The sequence below is a fragment of the Macaca thibetana genome, chromosome 1 (assembly GCF_024542745.1).
Source record: "Macaca thibetana thibetana isolate TM-01 chromosome 1, ASM2454274v1, whole genome shotgun sequence".
Lineage (NCBI taxonomy): Eukaryota > Metazoa > Chordata > Mammalia > Primates > Cercopithecidae > Macaca > Macaca thibetana.
In genome coordinates this window covers 43,798,493-43,812,805 of record NC_065578.1, presented here as the reverse complement: position 1 = coordinate 43,812,805, position 14,313 = coordinate 43,798,493, and the positions used below count along the sequence as shown (strand labels likewise).

At 51.0% G+C, this 14,313-nt stretch overlaps 1 protein-coding gene across 1 annotated transcript in view; it reads right to left on the bottom strand.

The window, feature by feature from the left end:
* RNF220 (ring finger protein 220) overlaps nt 1-14,313 on the bottom strand; it is a 253,111-nt gene that overhangs the window by 32,972 nt on the left and 205,826 nt on the right. The window contains exon 3 of the mRNA XM_050799840.1: nt 5,058-5,190. Coding sequence (XP_050655797.1) covers nt 5,058-5,190 — 133 coding nt within the window. The remainder of the gene's footprint in view (nt 1-5,057; nt 5,191-14,313) is intronic.

The following is a 14,313-nucleotide window of genomic DNA, read 5'->3' as shown; positions in this document are numbered from 1 at the left end:
GCCTCCCTCTGGCTTCTTTCAGGCCTTTTAAAGTGCTGGCCAGAGAGCTGGTTTCCCAGCTCAGAGGCCAGATCTTGAGTGGCTCCAGAAACCTCCCAGAGAATATCTCTAAGTTCAGGCCCCACCAAGCCAAGCCCCACTTTTGTGCAATCTCTCCATGCCCAAGGCTCCTTCATCTCTCTGGGTGGAAACTCCTGCCTGAGGGCCACTGGGAAGTCTGGGGGCCAACTCCTTCCTCCGCCCCCACCCTTCAACCTCCAGCCCCCATCTATTTATGTCCCTGTTTGTTTCTCCGCACATCCAGTCCCTCCCCCATCACCATCCCAGAGACATCTTAGGCTGAGCTTGCCCAACATCCCTTCCTCCCCTCAGACACTTGCTTCTCTGCTACCATCACTCTCGCAATCATCCAAGTTAGAAAGCTTCCTCCCAATAAGCACCCCAACTAAGTCCTGTGGCTTCTTCCTCCACCCGGTCTCTCGTCATTCCCTCTTCTGCATCCCCACTGCCACTGCCACTGTCCTGGGTCAGCCTCACCAACTTTCCCCTGGACCCCAGCCAACCTCCTCCCTTGCCTCCTGCTTCTACCCCCAATCCACACTCCACACTGGCCTCACAACCATGCCCCTCCCACTTGTCTCTCTCTGACGGAGCTTCACCCTGGCTCCTGAATGTTCAGCTTACTCTCCACCCCATCAAGGACGTCCTCCAGCATTGAAAGCCCTCAACAATCTGTTTTCCATCTAACTTCGCTCTCCTTGTTCTACCTGGCCAAGTTCTGGGGTCTAATGGAGTCCCTGTGAAGAGGCTGAGAAGGGGAAAGATAAAGGATGGGGTGAGGGAGAGAGTGTTGGCACAGCCTCTGATCTCAAATGGAAAAGTGTTTGGAAAAGCGTAAGGACTTTGCCAAAGGAAGTTCTGACTACTCTTCCTGTAAGTGTCTGTGCGCCTATGTACCTATGGGAATGATATCCATGGGACAAGACTTCTTTCAGGGTGTGTGTGTGGGCACATCTCTGTGTTGGAATGGGTGTGTGTGTGCACCTGCATGTCCTGTATATGTTTGTGCCTGTGTCTGAGGCACAGCCAGCCCTGGCTCTGGAGCTGGAAGGTCCCTGCTTCTCTCTGTGAGCCCCTGAGTGTGTCTGAAATAGCAGCCTGCTCCTAGTGGGGTGTGCTTTGTGTTGTTGGGCAAAGGGAGGCAGGAGGCAGAACACCAGGCCAGTCTGAAGAGCCCCTTAGGAAGCAGTCAAGTGGAGGGGGAACATGTCCAGGTTGATGGAGGGCACCTGGCGGCAGCATCCACAGACTCAGGAGCTGGCTAAGCTGAGGAAGGCCAGGGAGGGCGAAAGAGGCAATGGAGGCAAAGGCAGGGTAGAAGAGGAAAGGGGACAGTTGGAAGCGAGAAGAGGGAGGAGCCAGCAGGGGAAAGAAGGGCTGGGGCAGAGAGGAGACGGGAGGGGAGGAGGGAGAGCTGGGGAGGAGACCTCCAACCATGTGCCTTTGGTGGATGGGGCTGCCCTCATGTGGGCTCTGCCAGGACCCTGGAAGTGAGGCACACACAGGCTCTGCCCTCCTGCGGGCCTCAGTTTCCCCATCTGTGAAATGGCTGGTTTCAGGCCCCTCTGCTCAGGGAGCTGATGGTGGGGAGTGGAGAGGGGTCTCAGGAACCCGTGTGTCAACTTTTCCCAACCTCCTCTGCTGTCTTGGCTTCCCTAGAGCGGGCAGGGGCGGGGCAAGGGCAGCCAAGGCTGGGGCCCTCCCCGCGCTCCCCGCTGCGCGGCCGTCAGCCCGGAGGGAGCTGACACGCTCCTTGGGAATTTATCACGCACCCAATTACAATGTTAATTGGCAAGTTCCTGAAATCAATTAATTCGCAAATTTTTTCCAATTAAAAATCCAGATAAATCACGAGGGCGGCGGCGGGCCGGTCCAGCCCGCAGTCCGGTGGGCGCAGCGGCCGCAGGGAGGGAGGGCGAGAGAAGCGAGGGGAGGGGGCGCGGGCGCGGCTGCCCTTGAACGCCTTTGCCGGCCGGTCCGACTGTCAGCGCGCCGGGCGCGGCGGGGCCGAGACAGATAAAACCATCGACCCGTCGCCGCCAGCGCTTCGGCTTTATCGATCCGACGGGAATTTCACTTGCTGTGCAGATCCCGCTGTCCGGCTGTCAGACACCCGGTTGGAGGGGGGCGCGTGCCGGGGGCGCAGGGCGTGCACAGACGGAGGGGGCATGGGCGTAGGGGTGCTGGGCTGGGCCGCGACGTGAGGGGTACAGATGCGGGGACGCAAGACATAGCGCGAGAAGCATGGAGCTCGGGGTAGGGAAATGGACACAGAGATGCTCTGGGAGGATGTGGGGGATGAGGGGGTTGTGCAGGGTCGTGGGTGGGTGTGTGGAACAAGGAAGGCTGTTGGCAGAAGTGCACGCCCTGGACATTGCTGGTGTGGAGCACCTGGGACTGCGCTGTAATGTGGCCCTCACCGAGGAGGCAGACAGAGAGCCGGGGGCCCCCATTCTCCAGGCCCTTAGGGGGCACACTGCTTTTACAAGGCTGGGCAGACTCCTCTATCCTCTGCTTCCATTCTCTGACCCTGTTAGGAGAAGTCCTCCTCTGGGAGCAAATTACACAGGACCCCTCCTGGACACTCAAAATATGGAACTCAACTGCAGAAGGATTTTTTTCCCCCACTTTCTGCCACTGGCAGGCCAATCCCAGGCGTGTGTGGGAAGTGGTGGGGATGGGAGTGATTAAGAGCATGGGTACTGAAGTCAGATTACTTTAGGTTTGAATCTTATCTTCATCACTTACTAGCTGTGCAACCTTAGAGATGTCACTTAACTCATCTGCACCTCAGTTTCTTCCACTGTAAAAAGGGAGCAATTATTATCACCTACTTCAGAGGGTTGTTGTGAAGATTAAATAAATTAATGCAATGTAAAATACTCGGCACACAGTGAGTGTTCAACAAGGATTATTATTATTATCACTAGTATAGTCTTCTATGCCCATGGATTCTTGGATACTCCTCCCTTCAAGGGATAGAGCTTCTAGAGCTTAATTATTCTCCCTTGAGAATGAGCTGGACTTGAGGACTTACTCCTAGTGAATAGAATAGAATAGAATAGAATAGAATAGAATAGAATAGAATAGAATAGAATAGAACAGAACAGAAGCAACACTGTGTGACTTCCCAGACTATATTATAAGAAGCACTGTGGCATCCTCCTTAGTCCTCTCTTGGACTGCATGCTCTGTGGGAAGTCAGCTGCCATGTCATAGGGAAATTCAAGCTGTCCTATGGAGAGACCCACATGTGGGGGAACTGAGGCCTCCTGCCAACAGCCATGTGAATGAGCATCTTGGAAGCAGATCCTGCAGTCCCAGTCAGATCTTCAGATGACTGTTGCCTTGGTTCACATCTTGACTGCAGCTTCATGAGAGATTCCCAGCCAGTAGCCACTACTACCCACAACCATCCAGCTAAGCTGTTCCTGAATTGATGACCACAGAAACTGAGATAATAAATGTGTGTTGTTTTAGCCGCTAGGTTTTAGGATAATTTGTAGCACAGCGATAGATGACTAAATATTTCTTCCTTCAAAATTCAGCTCAGGCCTCACCTTCCTGAGGAAACCTTCTGTGCTCTGTGCTGGGTTTGGTGCCTCCTTGACACCCCCCAGCTCCAGTTCTTCCCATAGACCAGTCTCCATCCCTCCGGGTTTGTACTGCCCGACCCTCCCAACCCTCATGCTATGAACTTTCAAGGTCAGGGACCATTCTGATTCACTATGGGATCCCCTGCACCCTGCATGGGGATTCGGTTAGAAGGTAGAAGGAAGGAGGATCAGTCAAGTCTGATGACTTAAACTGAATAAGGGTTGGACTAGGAGGAGCGGGGCAGGCTGTCCCTCAGTAGCAGATTATATTGTCCAAAGACGGCTGCAACCATATCTTCCATCCCACATATGTTTCTACAATGTGACCTTGCCAGTCCTCCCATCAAAAGGGGGGTGTATGTCCCCTCCCCTTGAATTCTGGGTGGTCTAATACTGCCTCGATAAATAGAATACAATGGAAGTGAGACTCAATGACTTTCAGGCTAGGTTATAAAAAGTGATCCAGCTTCCATCTCATTGGCTGGAACATTTGCTTCTGGAGCCCAAAGCTGCCATGCAAGAATTCCAACCATCCTGAGGTTGGCAAGCTATGAGGAAGCCGAGGCCACATGGAGAAGCCCTATGTACATGCTTTGATTCTAGCTTCAGCTGAGGTCCCAGCTGATAGCCAGCATCAACCCCCAGACATGTGAGGGAAGCAGCCTCCACATGACCCAGCTCCCAGCCACCCAGTCTTCCCAGCTAAGGCCCCAGACATCACGGAGCAGACATCAGCCATCTCCTCTGTGCCCTGTCTGAATTCCTGACCTCACAGATTCCACGAGCACAATGAAATGGTTGCTTTAAACTGCTAAGATTTTAGGTAATTTGTCACACCTCTCTTCTACTCTTTTTGATAACCTGGCTCCTCCACCAGGCCTTGAGGAGGCTCAGCCCAGTCCTTCAGGCAGGGACAAGGGAGGGAGGCTGGGGGTGAGGTGGGGTGGGACAGTGGGGGACACACCTGAGCACATTCTCAAGATTGTCATCTTTCAGATACTGAGATTTATAGAGAAGGTAGTGCCCACTCCCCTGGAGGGACTAGGCTGTACTTCTGAGGGGCCTGCCAGGCCTAGGACCTGCTTCTTTTATTCTGCTGTGAGGCTCAACATGGCAGTGCTGGGCCTGTGGCAGTGGCTCACCCCTGTCTAGCTCCTCTCATGTTCTCCTTTGAGGCTGGGGACTGCGGGGTCACTCTCCTCACATCTCCAAAAATAGAGCAAGAAGAGGAAAGTGGCTTCATTCAGCGGAAAGATCTGAGGATTGAAACAGAGTTGTGGAGAAGGGTGGCAGGGTCCTGTCTTCTCCCGAGGAGCTGGGGTATGGGCCAGGCGGCTGCTCCTGGGATCCAGGGGCCAGAACCCTGCCTCCAGCAGGCAGGCTCCCTGGCAGTTGGCTTACCTCGAGGGCAGTTGGGCTAGCTGCTCCAGTTCCTGCTCCATATGCTCCTGCAGCTCACTGGGCCTCAGCAGGACCTGGCAGATGGGGCAAATTGGGGCCTGGCTGTCGAACAATGCTGCTGCTTTCTTCTTACCTGGTGAGGGGAGAAGAACAGACAGACACGTAAGCTGGGCTAGTCCAGGAGGCAGACCCAGCATCTCAGTCCTGAAACCCGAGCCTGCTGCTGTCTTCTAGGGCTTCTAAGGGTTTCAGAACCCACCAGCACCCCTCTTCCTTGCAGCTCCAGAGGCTGTGCCCATGAATGGTACCTCCTCAGCCAGCCACCCCTCTCAGAAATCTATTAGGACACATCCCCCGTGGGATGTCTATTTTTTTTCTTTTTTAAATTAATTAATTAATTTGAGACAGAGTATTGGTCTATTGCCCAGGCTGGAGTGCAGTGGTGTGATCTTGGCTCACTGCAACCTCTGCCTTCTGGGTCCAAGTGATTCTCCTGCCTCAGCCTCCTGAGTAGTTGGGATTACAGGCGTATGCCATCATGCTTGGCTAATTTTTGTATTTTTTGTAGAGATGGAGTTTCATCTTGTTGGTCAGCCTGGTCTCAAACTCCTGGCCTCAAGTGATCTGCCAGCCTCGGTCTCCCAAAGTGCTGGGATTACTGTGCCTGGCCTTATTATTATTATTATTATTAATAGAGATGGGTGTCACTATTTTGGCCAGGCTGATCTTGAATCCTGGCCTCAAGTGATCCTCTCATCTCGGCCTCCCAAAGTGCTAGGATTACAGGCATGAGCCACTGCTCCTGGCTGGCTGGGATGTTTAAACGCCTTTCTTGCCACTCATGGGGACATGCAATGCTCTGTAGCCTCTGCTTACAGGTGTGAGTTTGAGGAGCCCTATTAATTTAGAAACATCCCTGCATATCCATGGATGCTCTGACTGCACAAAGGACTTTAGTTTGAGCCCAGATCTTCCTTCCTTCTTCTTCTTCTTCCCACCAGTTCCTGGAGGGGGTCAAAATCAGCTTTCGGAAAGATAAAGGCCATGCCAGTGATGAGCAAGGTGGTTGCCTAAGTAGGGTTGCCAGATTCCACACAGGATGCCCAGTTGAATTTGAATTTCAGATAATGAAATTTTTTTTTAGTATAAGTATGTCCCAAGTATTACATGGGACATACTTATTCTAAAAGTTATTTATCATTTTTCTAGAATTCAAATTTACCTGGATGTCCTATGTTTTTATATGCTAAATCTAGCAACCTTGTACTTGAGGAAGCCTCAAGTTCAGGCTGAGCACAAAACCCACCTCCCTTTGACACTAGACTGAGGATGATTACGGCTCCCCTGGATGCCCAGATAAGAGTCACCTGAGGGCTCAAAGGAAGAAGGAATTCATTTTGGGTGTGTGTTTTGAGGACTGGAAAAAAGAGAAGGCTTAACCAAAGAAGCGAAATTTAAGCTGTACCTTAGAAGTATATCAGGCAAATGAATGAGTTAGTGAATAAGTTGTGAGTTCCTTGTGGGACAGACCATTTCTTATTTATCTTTATATTTATAGACAATTTATATCAGGTCTGGCATAGCCTAGATGCTCCACGATGAAGCAAGGGAGAGGAAAAGAGAAAAGGGAAGAAGAAAGGTGGGAACGAAGAACAGACTGTCCTAGAAGCCAGATAACCTTCGCAGGGCTGGGACAGCAGCTCCAGCCATCCAGGAGGCTCCAGTCTGTGTGGCAAGGTCTCTGAGGAGGGGAGGAAGTCCTACTGATCAGGTGGCTGTGCCTCAGATGCTCAGGGGACAGCTGGAGGGAAGCTCTGAGTAACAGCAGCAGATGTGGCCCAGGTGTGGGAGGTGGGAGATGAGGCGTCCAGTCTCAGCTCTGCTCCTACCTTCAGTTAGCCAGAGAATCTCACAGGTGAACAAGACCCTAGACATTCTCCAGGCCATTATCTTTACTTTACAGCTAGGGCAACTGAGGCTCAGAATGGGATACAGACCTTTGTACTCAGCTTTTGATCTCATTACTTTATTCACTCAGCAAACATGTAACAATTACTCTGTCAGGTATTATTCTAGGAGAAACTGGAGCTCAGAGATAAATATAATGCATCCTTCGCCTTGAGGAGAACACAAATTAGTAGGAAAGGCAAAAAGAGAGCCCATGACTGCAGTCAGTGCTGGCGAGAACTATGAGGAGGACATGAAGGATTCGTGGGAAGGTGGGAAGGGGCCAGCAAGGTTGGCAGGATCTGTGGGTGAGATGACACTCAGCAGGAGGCGCAAGGAGTGAGTTAGGGAGTTGACAGGTTGTTGGAACAGATAATTGAGGCACGGGCTGGGGTCTGAAGGGGGCAATGGTAAGAGAGGAGAATGGAGAAGGAGGTGGATCCCAGACATGGGGTCTGAGCTGAGCTGGAAATATCAGGGGTTCAGCCCCCGTTAGCCTGGTATACCAAGTCTGGCTCTTAGGGGTTCCTGGAGCCCAGATGTCTCACTCCAGGCCTGGGGACAGGTGTCAGCATTCCCACATACCTGTACTCAGTTCATCTGCTTTGCTGCCACAGGGACATTCTACTTTTCTGAGCTTGGCCCCAGTTTTCCTATCAGGACAACAGGCCCTCTTCCTGCCTCCAAGCTTCAGGAATAGCACTGGCAGGGATCAGCAGAGGGACTCTGCAGCCTCTGCCCTCCATCACACCCTCATTTTCTCAGGGGTTAGAGTGGCAGGTGTCAGCATGGCCATGGGCCCCCTGTGTCCCCTCCCCCGCTGTGTTCTCTATAATTTTATATTGAGACCTGTGGTCATGACGTGGGTTTTACTGCACTAACGACATGGCCTGCCCAGGTTTAATGACAAAATCCATACTCTGGCCCTGGGCCTGCTCCTCGTTTGCATAATTCCCAGAATACAGCTCCCTGAAGCTTTTGACCTGGGCCATTACAGTGGCCATAAAACGGGCCATAAAACCGCTGGGGATGGCCAAGAGGAGGGGGCTGTGGTCTTGCTGGGGTGGAAATGAAGCCCTCAACCCCATACTCTTCCTACGCCTGGGAGGAAGCATCCTTTGGCTCTTCCTTTCCACAGCTCCCAGAATCTGGAAGTCCATTTCAGGCTGGCGAGGCCCCTGGAATCCTTAGTCCAGCTGCCCATCGGATGCAGGAATCCCTTCTCCAACACTGCTGGCAGCACCACAGGTGGGCAGACCAAGCCCACCAGAGGCAGGCTGTCAGCAGGCGTCCTCTCGAGTGTTCCTCTCTCCAGCTCATGACACCCCCAACCCCCAAAAGCCAGCCAAACCCTTTTGCCACAGGTAGGTCTAGGTCATGTAGGCCTCGGTTGAATACTGTCCCTCCTCAGGAGGCCTTGCTCCCTCAGGAGGTCAGGAGCCGGGCTGAGCAGCATAGTGGGGAGATGTGGGAAGCACAAGGGGATGGGGATGGGGACAGGGACTGGGATGGGCTGTCAGTGCTAAAGATGATGAATGGGGGAGGTGACGCGGGAGGCCCAGTGTTATCGGCAGAGGATGGCGGGTGCGGGCGCTCGCCGTTCCTGCTAATCCCCGGGCGCTGCCTCAGCCCTTGCACTGATAACGAGGAAATGGGACTGACAACAATTTTTAGCTGAGAGATTCTTCACCAAAATGCCAGGCGGCCGGAGGTCTGACAGCGCCTGATTGAGTGTGTGAGTGTGTGGGGGGAACGCCCGCAGCCCCCTCCCTCCCATGCAAAGATGGATCGCTCATTCCGCCTCCCGTCCACATTCATTACCGCACCTCCCTCCCCACCGCCCCAGCCACGGAGTGCCTGCCACCTCCACTTCTCTGCTTGCCGCAGGTATCCCCGCAAGCAGGAGGAGGGCAGGGAGGGGAGGGGCGCTGACCCCATCCTCAGCCTTATACAGGGCAACTCCAGCTCCAAGAGCGGAGAGGCGACTCTGTAGAGGCAGGGGCTGGGAGTCAGGGGAATCAGGTCCCAGCCTGGAGGCTCCCTAAGTTGTATGACCTCCAGAGAGTCCCTTTTCCTTGCTGAGCTGCTAGAATAGCTTTCCTGCTGGACAACAGTGAGGCTCCAACAGGGAGTGACTGATGGTAAGCTGCAAAGGACAGGCCTGTTGAGGAGGAGAGGAGAGGTCAGGCCAAGGCAGCCCTCTTCCTAGCTTGGACCAGGCTCCAGCCGGCCCAGCCCTCTCACCTCGAAATAAGACCTCAGATACCTGGGGTCCTAGATCAGCCCTCTGCTGCCCCCCTCTGTTGGGAATGGTTGACCGTTGGGAACAGGCAACTCAAGGGCCTGCACAGCCTGCTCCTTCCCGGCCATCTTCCACAGCGAAGCCTGGTGAAGAATTGGACACATAGAGGCCGGGGATCTTGTTCAAAGGGAAAGCCCTCCCCTCCTTGACCACTCACCCACATCTGGCCTTGCAGTTCCCCACCGTGTGACTGCCTCTCTGGCTTGGCCTGTTTGGTTTTGCCCAGTTCTGCTGCATGAGAGTTCCATTCTCACCTCTCTGCTTGTCCAAGCAACAAATCCCATCTCTATTATCTTTTCTCTACAGACCACAAAAAGCATGGCTTGACTGCCTGGTGTCTGATAGGGATGAGGAGGGTTGAAATGAAGGTGAGGGTGACTGTAATGACAGATGGCCATGGAGGCTGGGGCTTTTAAGAGTATGTGTGTGGGCATATGTGTGTGTTTATCTGTACACATGTGTGTCCTACTCCTACCCCTTCAATGGAAGGGCTTCCATTTCCTAGTGACCAGGAAACAGGAACTTCAAGCAGAATTCAACAGAGCTGCCTCTTGCTAGCTGTGTGACCTTGGGCAAATCACTTAATGTTATTGAGCTTCATTTCTCCTTGTGTGAAATGGGGAGAATGATATCTAACTCCCAGGACTTCTGTGAAGATCCAGTGAAATCAGGGCTATGTACAAGGGAGGAGTCATTAGTGCCTCCAGTAACACACTGGCAAAGTTTGTTGTTTGTGCCAATATCCGCCCCATCCTGACACCTGCCCTGCCTTGCCTGTATCTGGCCTTCTTCCCTTCTATGATCCAGATCTTTTACCATTCAGTAGGTGTCCTGGTCCTAGCTCCTCTGGCCCCCATGGAGTTCCTTCTTCCTATCCATCATTACCCATATATCTGTTTATTGGTTTATATGTCGGTGTATCCATCTGTCCATCCAACTATCATCTATCCATTATCTGTCCATTTTTAATAACAACAACTGTCTATCAAGTATCATTATATATTTGGCTGTAGGTCAGTACTACACATACTTTACCTCATTAATCCTTACAGCGGTTCCGTGAGGTAGGTGTCACTGTCTCTATCACACTGATGAGGAAAATGGGGCTCAGAACAATGTGGTGACAGCTACAAAGTTCAGAGCAGGGATTTAAATCCAGGTCTGAGTCCAGATCTGAATATCCAACTACCTACCTACCCACCCACTCACCTAGCCAATGATTAAATACGACTCCACAGATGTTTACTGGATGCCCACTAGGGGTCGCTATAGCACAGATGCCAGACAATAATGAAGACAGGCACAATCTCTGCCCTCAGGGAGCTTAGGACTTAACTATGGATGGAAACATGAAACAATTGTCCCCAGAGTGGTCTTAGGAAAAGAAAAGTACATGGGGCTGGTGTGGTGGCTCAAACCTGTAATCCTAGCACTTCGAGAGGCTGAGGTGGGAGGATTGCTTAAGGCCAGGAGTTTGGTCAGCCTGGGCAACACGGTTAGACCCTGTCTCTACAAAAAAATTAAAAAATTAGCCAGCTGTGGCGGCATGTGCCTGTAGTCCCAGCTACTTGGGAGGCTGAGGCAGGAGGATCGCTTGAGCCCAGGAGTTTGAGGTTGCAGTGAGCTATGATCGCACCACTGCACTCCAGCCTGGGCTACAGAGTGAGACCCTGTCTTAAAAAAAAAAAAAAAGTACACAGAACTAGGGGAGTATATCATCTGGTCTGGAAGGTGAGGGAAGTGACATTCAATGAAGGCTGAAGGATGCGTGGGAACCAGTCAAACAGTGATTGTGGGAAGTGGAGCTCTAGATAGAAAACAGCACATTTGGCTGGGGGCAGTGGCTCACGCCTGTAACCTCAGCACTTTGGGAGGCCGAGGCGAGCGGATCACGAGGTCAGGAGATCGAAATCATCCTGGCTAACGCGGTGAAACCCTGTTTCTACTTAAAAAAAAACACACAACAAAAAAAAGCCAGGTCTGGTGGCGGGCACCTGTAGTCCCAGCTACTCGGGAGGCTGAGGCAAGGAGAATGGCGTGAACCCGGGAGGCGAAGCTTGCAGTGAGCCAAGATTACACCACTGCACTCCAGCCTGGGTGACAGAGCAAGACTCCGTCTCGAAAAAAAAAAAAAAAAAAAAGAAAACAAAAAGAAAACAGCACATTTGAAGGTACACAGGAGAAAGAGCCTAAGTGAGGAATCAGAAAAAGTCCGATGTGGCTGGAGCAGACAGAGTGAGTGAGGGGTAGAGTACTGAGGTATGATGATAGAGAGGGCAGATCCTGGAGGACTTTTAAACTACATTAGTGATTTTGGTTATTATTTTTTTAACATACAATAAGAAGCCATCAGAGAGTTTTAAACAGGGGAGTGATATATCAGACTTGCATTTAAAAAAGATTATTCTAACTGCAAAGTAGCCAGTGGTCTAAGGGGCAAGAGCAAGTGCAGGAAAGCTATTTAGGAGGTTATCTCACTAACTCAGGGGAGAGACGATGGCAGCTTGCTCTAGCATGACGATGCTGGAGATGAACAGAGGCAGATGGATTGGACATGGAAGCTAAGGGACAGAAAAGAGTTAAGGATGACTTCCAGGTTTCTGGCTTGAGTAACTTCTAGGTGGTAGACCATTGACCAACTTATGGAATGGGAGGAGGAGCAGCAGGCTTGGTAAGAAAGAAAATGAGTTGAGTTTTGGATGTACTTAGTTTGAGAAACTATTAGACATCTATGTGAAAATGCTGAGTAGGCACTGTATGTGAGCCAGAGCTAGAGTTCTAGACCCGGGAGACACTGACATAGAGAACCAAAGCTCACCACTGTGTCCTCTGCCTGGAACAATGTCTGGCATATGGTAAATACTCAATAAATATTTATGGAATACATAAATGAATGAAGTTCAGAGTAGGCAAGCTCACCTAGGGAGAGAAAATACACTAGGAAGAGTATCTGGAACAGAACCTTGGTTTACAGTTAGAGGAAGTTTAAGGCATCAAGGACTAAGAAGGAAGAGCCAAGAGGTAGAATGAAAACAAGGAAAGTGTGATGTCATTGAAGCCAAGAAAGGAAGAGTTTCAAGGACTCTACTGTCCTCAGTAAGGTCAAATGCTGTTGAGAGGTCAAGAACACAAGGCATGAAAAGTGTCCCATCCACTCATCTTATCCATAGCACAACCATCTACCCTCCAGTTCATCCACCTGTCATCCATCCAAACCACCTAATTACTCATCCACTCTCCCCTCACTCAGTCCCTTCCTCCTTCTCTTAAAACTATGATTGGCGCTTCTGCTGAGTATGGGACAGCAAGAGTTAACATGCTGACAGATGGCATTTTTTACCTTCAGTCAATATGAACGAGGCCCCAAGACTATGATTCCAAACATCTGGATTTCATCAATATGTGATCTGTCATCGTATATTGGCATTCCCCAGTCTCCGGGCCAGAGCAATACGGCTGGTTTTATTAATACGTCAAATACATTATCCGTGTAATACACTTGTCTGGCTGGGGCCTCCCGCTGGGGCGGGGCAGCGGATTTGAATGTATGATGAATCAGTTTGCATTACATGTTCGTAAGTCATCATTTGTCAGGATTAATAGGCATCCCTGGTTGAGGAGGTGGGGGTAGGGCGGGCAGGGGAGAGATATGTATTTAGCTGTGGCCCATGCTTTCCTCTGGTGCCCAGGGATGTCCTGGGAACAGCTGTGCACCCTCTTGCCCAGACCCCAGGGTAGTTGCCGGTGCTTGTGGGGCAGACGTGACATTTTCAGCAGTTCCAGAGTCACTTGGAACCCAATAGGCCTATTTGTTTCTGCTTTGGGCTTGCTAAACAACCAAAAAGGATAGGACAGGGGTTAGTTGCACAAGCTGGCTAACTCTTCCTCATCCTTTAGGATTCAGCCTAGAGTTCCTTCCTCCACATGGCCTTCCTGGACTCCCCCAGACTGTATTGGGTGCCTCCTCTGTGTTCCCGAAGCCTCTTGTGCTACTTCTATCACAGCACTTGTCATAGTGTTGTTATTACCTGTTATGATTCTGTCACCTCCTTTAGATTGTAAATTTACTGAGGGCTAAAATTAACTTGTTCCCTGCTATAGCCCCAGCATCTAGCAGAGGGCATAGCCCAAAGTGAGAGAATAGTCAGAGTAATAGTAGAAATCAATAAATATTGTTTGAATTAATGAATAAGTGATCACTGACCTTACTAAATCCCCAAAGAGGCAGATACCAGCTGGGAGATGCCATGGAGTTCTCCTCTCATTCCTTGTCCTACCCTGACTCTGGTCTAGTCTGCTCATCTACCCTTCTACATATGCTTTGCTTTTCTTTTTCTTTTTTCTTTTCTTTTCTTTTTTTTTGAGACGGAGTCTCACTCTGTCGTAGGCTGGAGTGCAGTGGCATGATCTCAGCTCACTGCAACCTCTGCCTCCTGGGTTCAAGTGATTATCCCACCTCAGTCTCCCGAGAAGCTGGGACTACAGGTGCCCACCACCACGCTCAGGTAATTTTTGCATCTCTAGTAGAGATGAGGTTTCACCATGTTGGCCAGGATGGTCTCCATCCCCTGACCTCGTGGTCCACTGCCTCAGCCTCCCAAAGTGCTGGGATTACAGGCGTGAGCCACCGTGCCCGGCCCCTATATATGCTTTTCTTTATCTGCTCCTCTTCTTTCTATAAGGCATGTATAGACCCTCTGACACAGCATGAGGTTCCTTACATGTGACACACATACCTAGATATAATATACAGGTGTGAAACATTCATACCTACATACCCTTGCCATCTTTCCTTCTCCCTCCATTCTGCCTGCAGAAGCTCCGACTGGCACTGCCCATTCCACATGGCCTCCTGCCAGCTCCAGGTACAAGAGCCTGATTCCTATTGTAATGCATGCTATTTACTGTCTCTAGCAATAGAGGGTGCCTGGATTGAGCCAGACATGGCTCCTGGGTGGCCAGTGGCAAACATCTGCAAGACAGCCAGGTGAGGTCAGTCTGTGGACA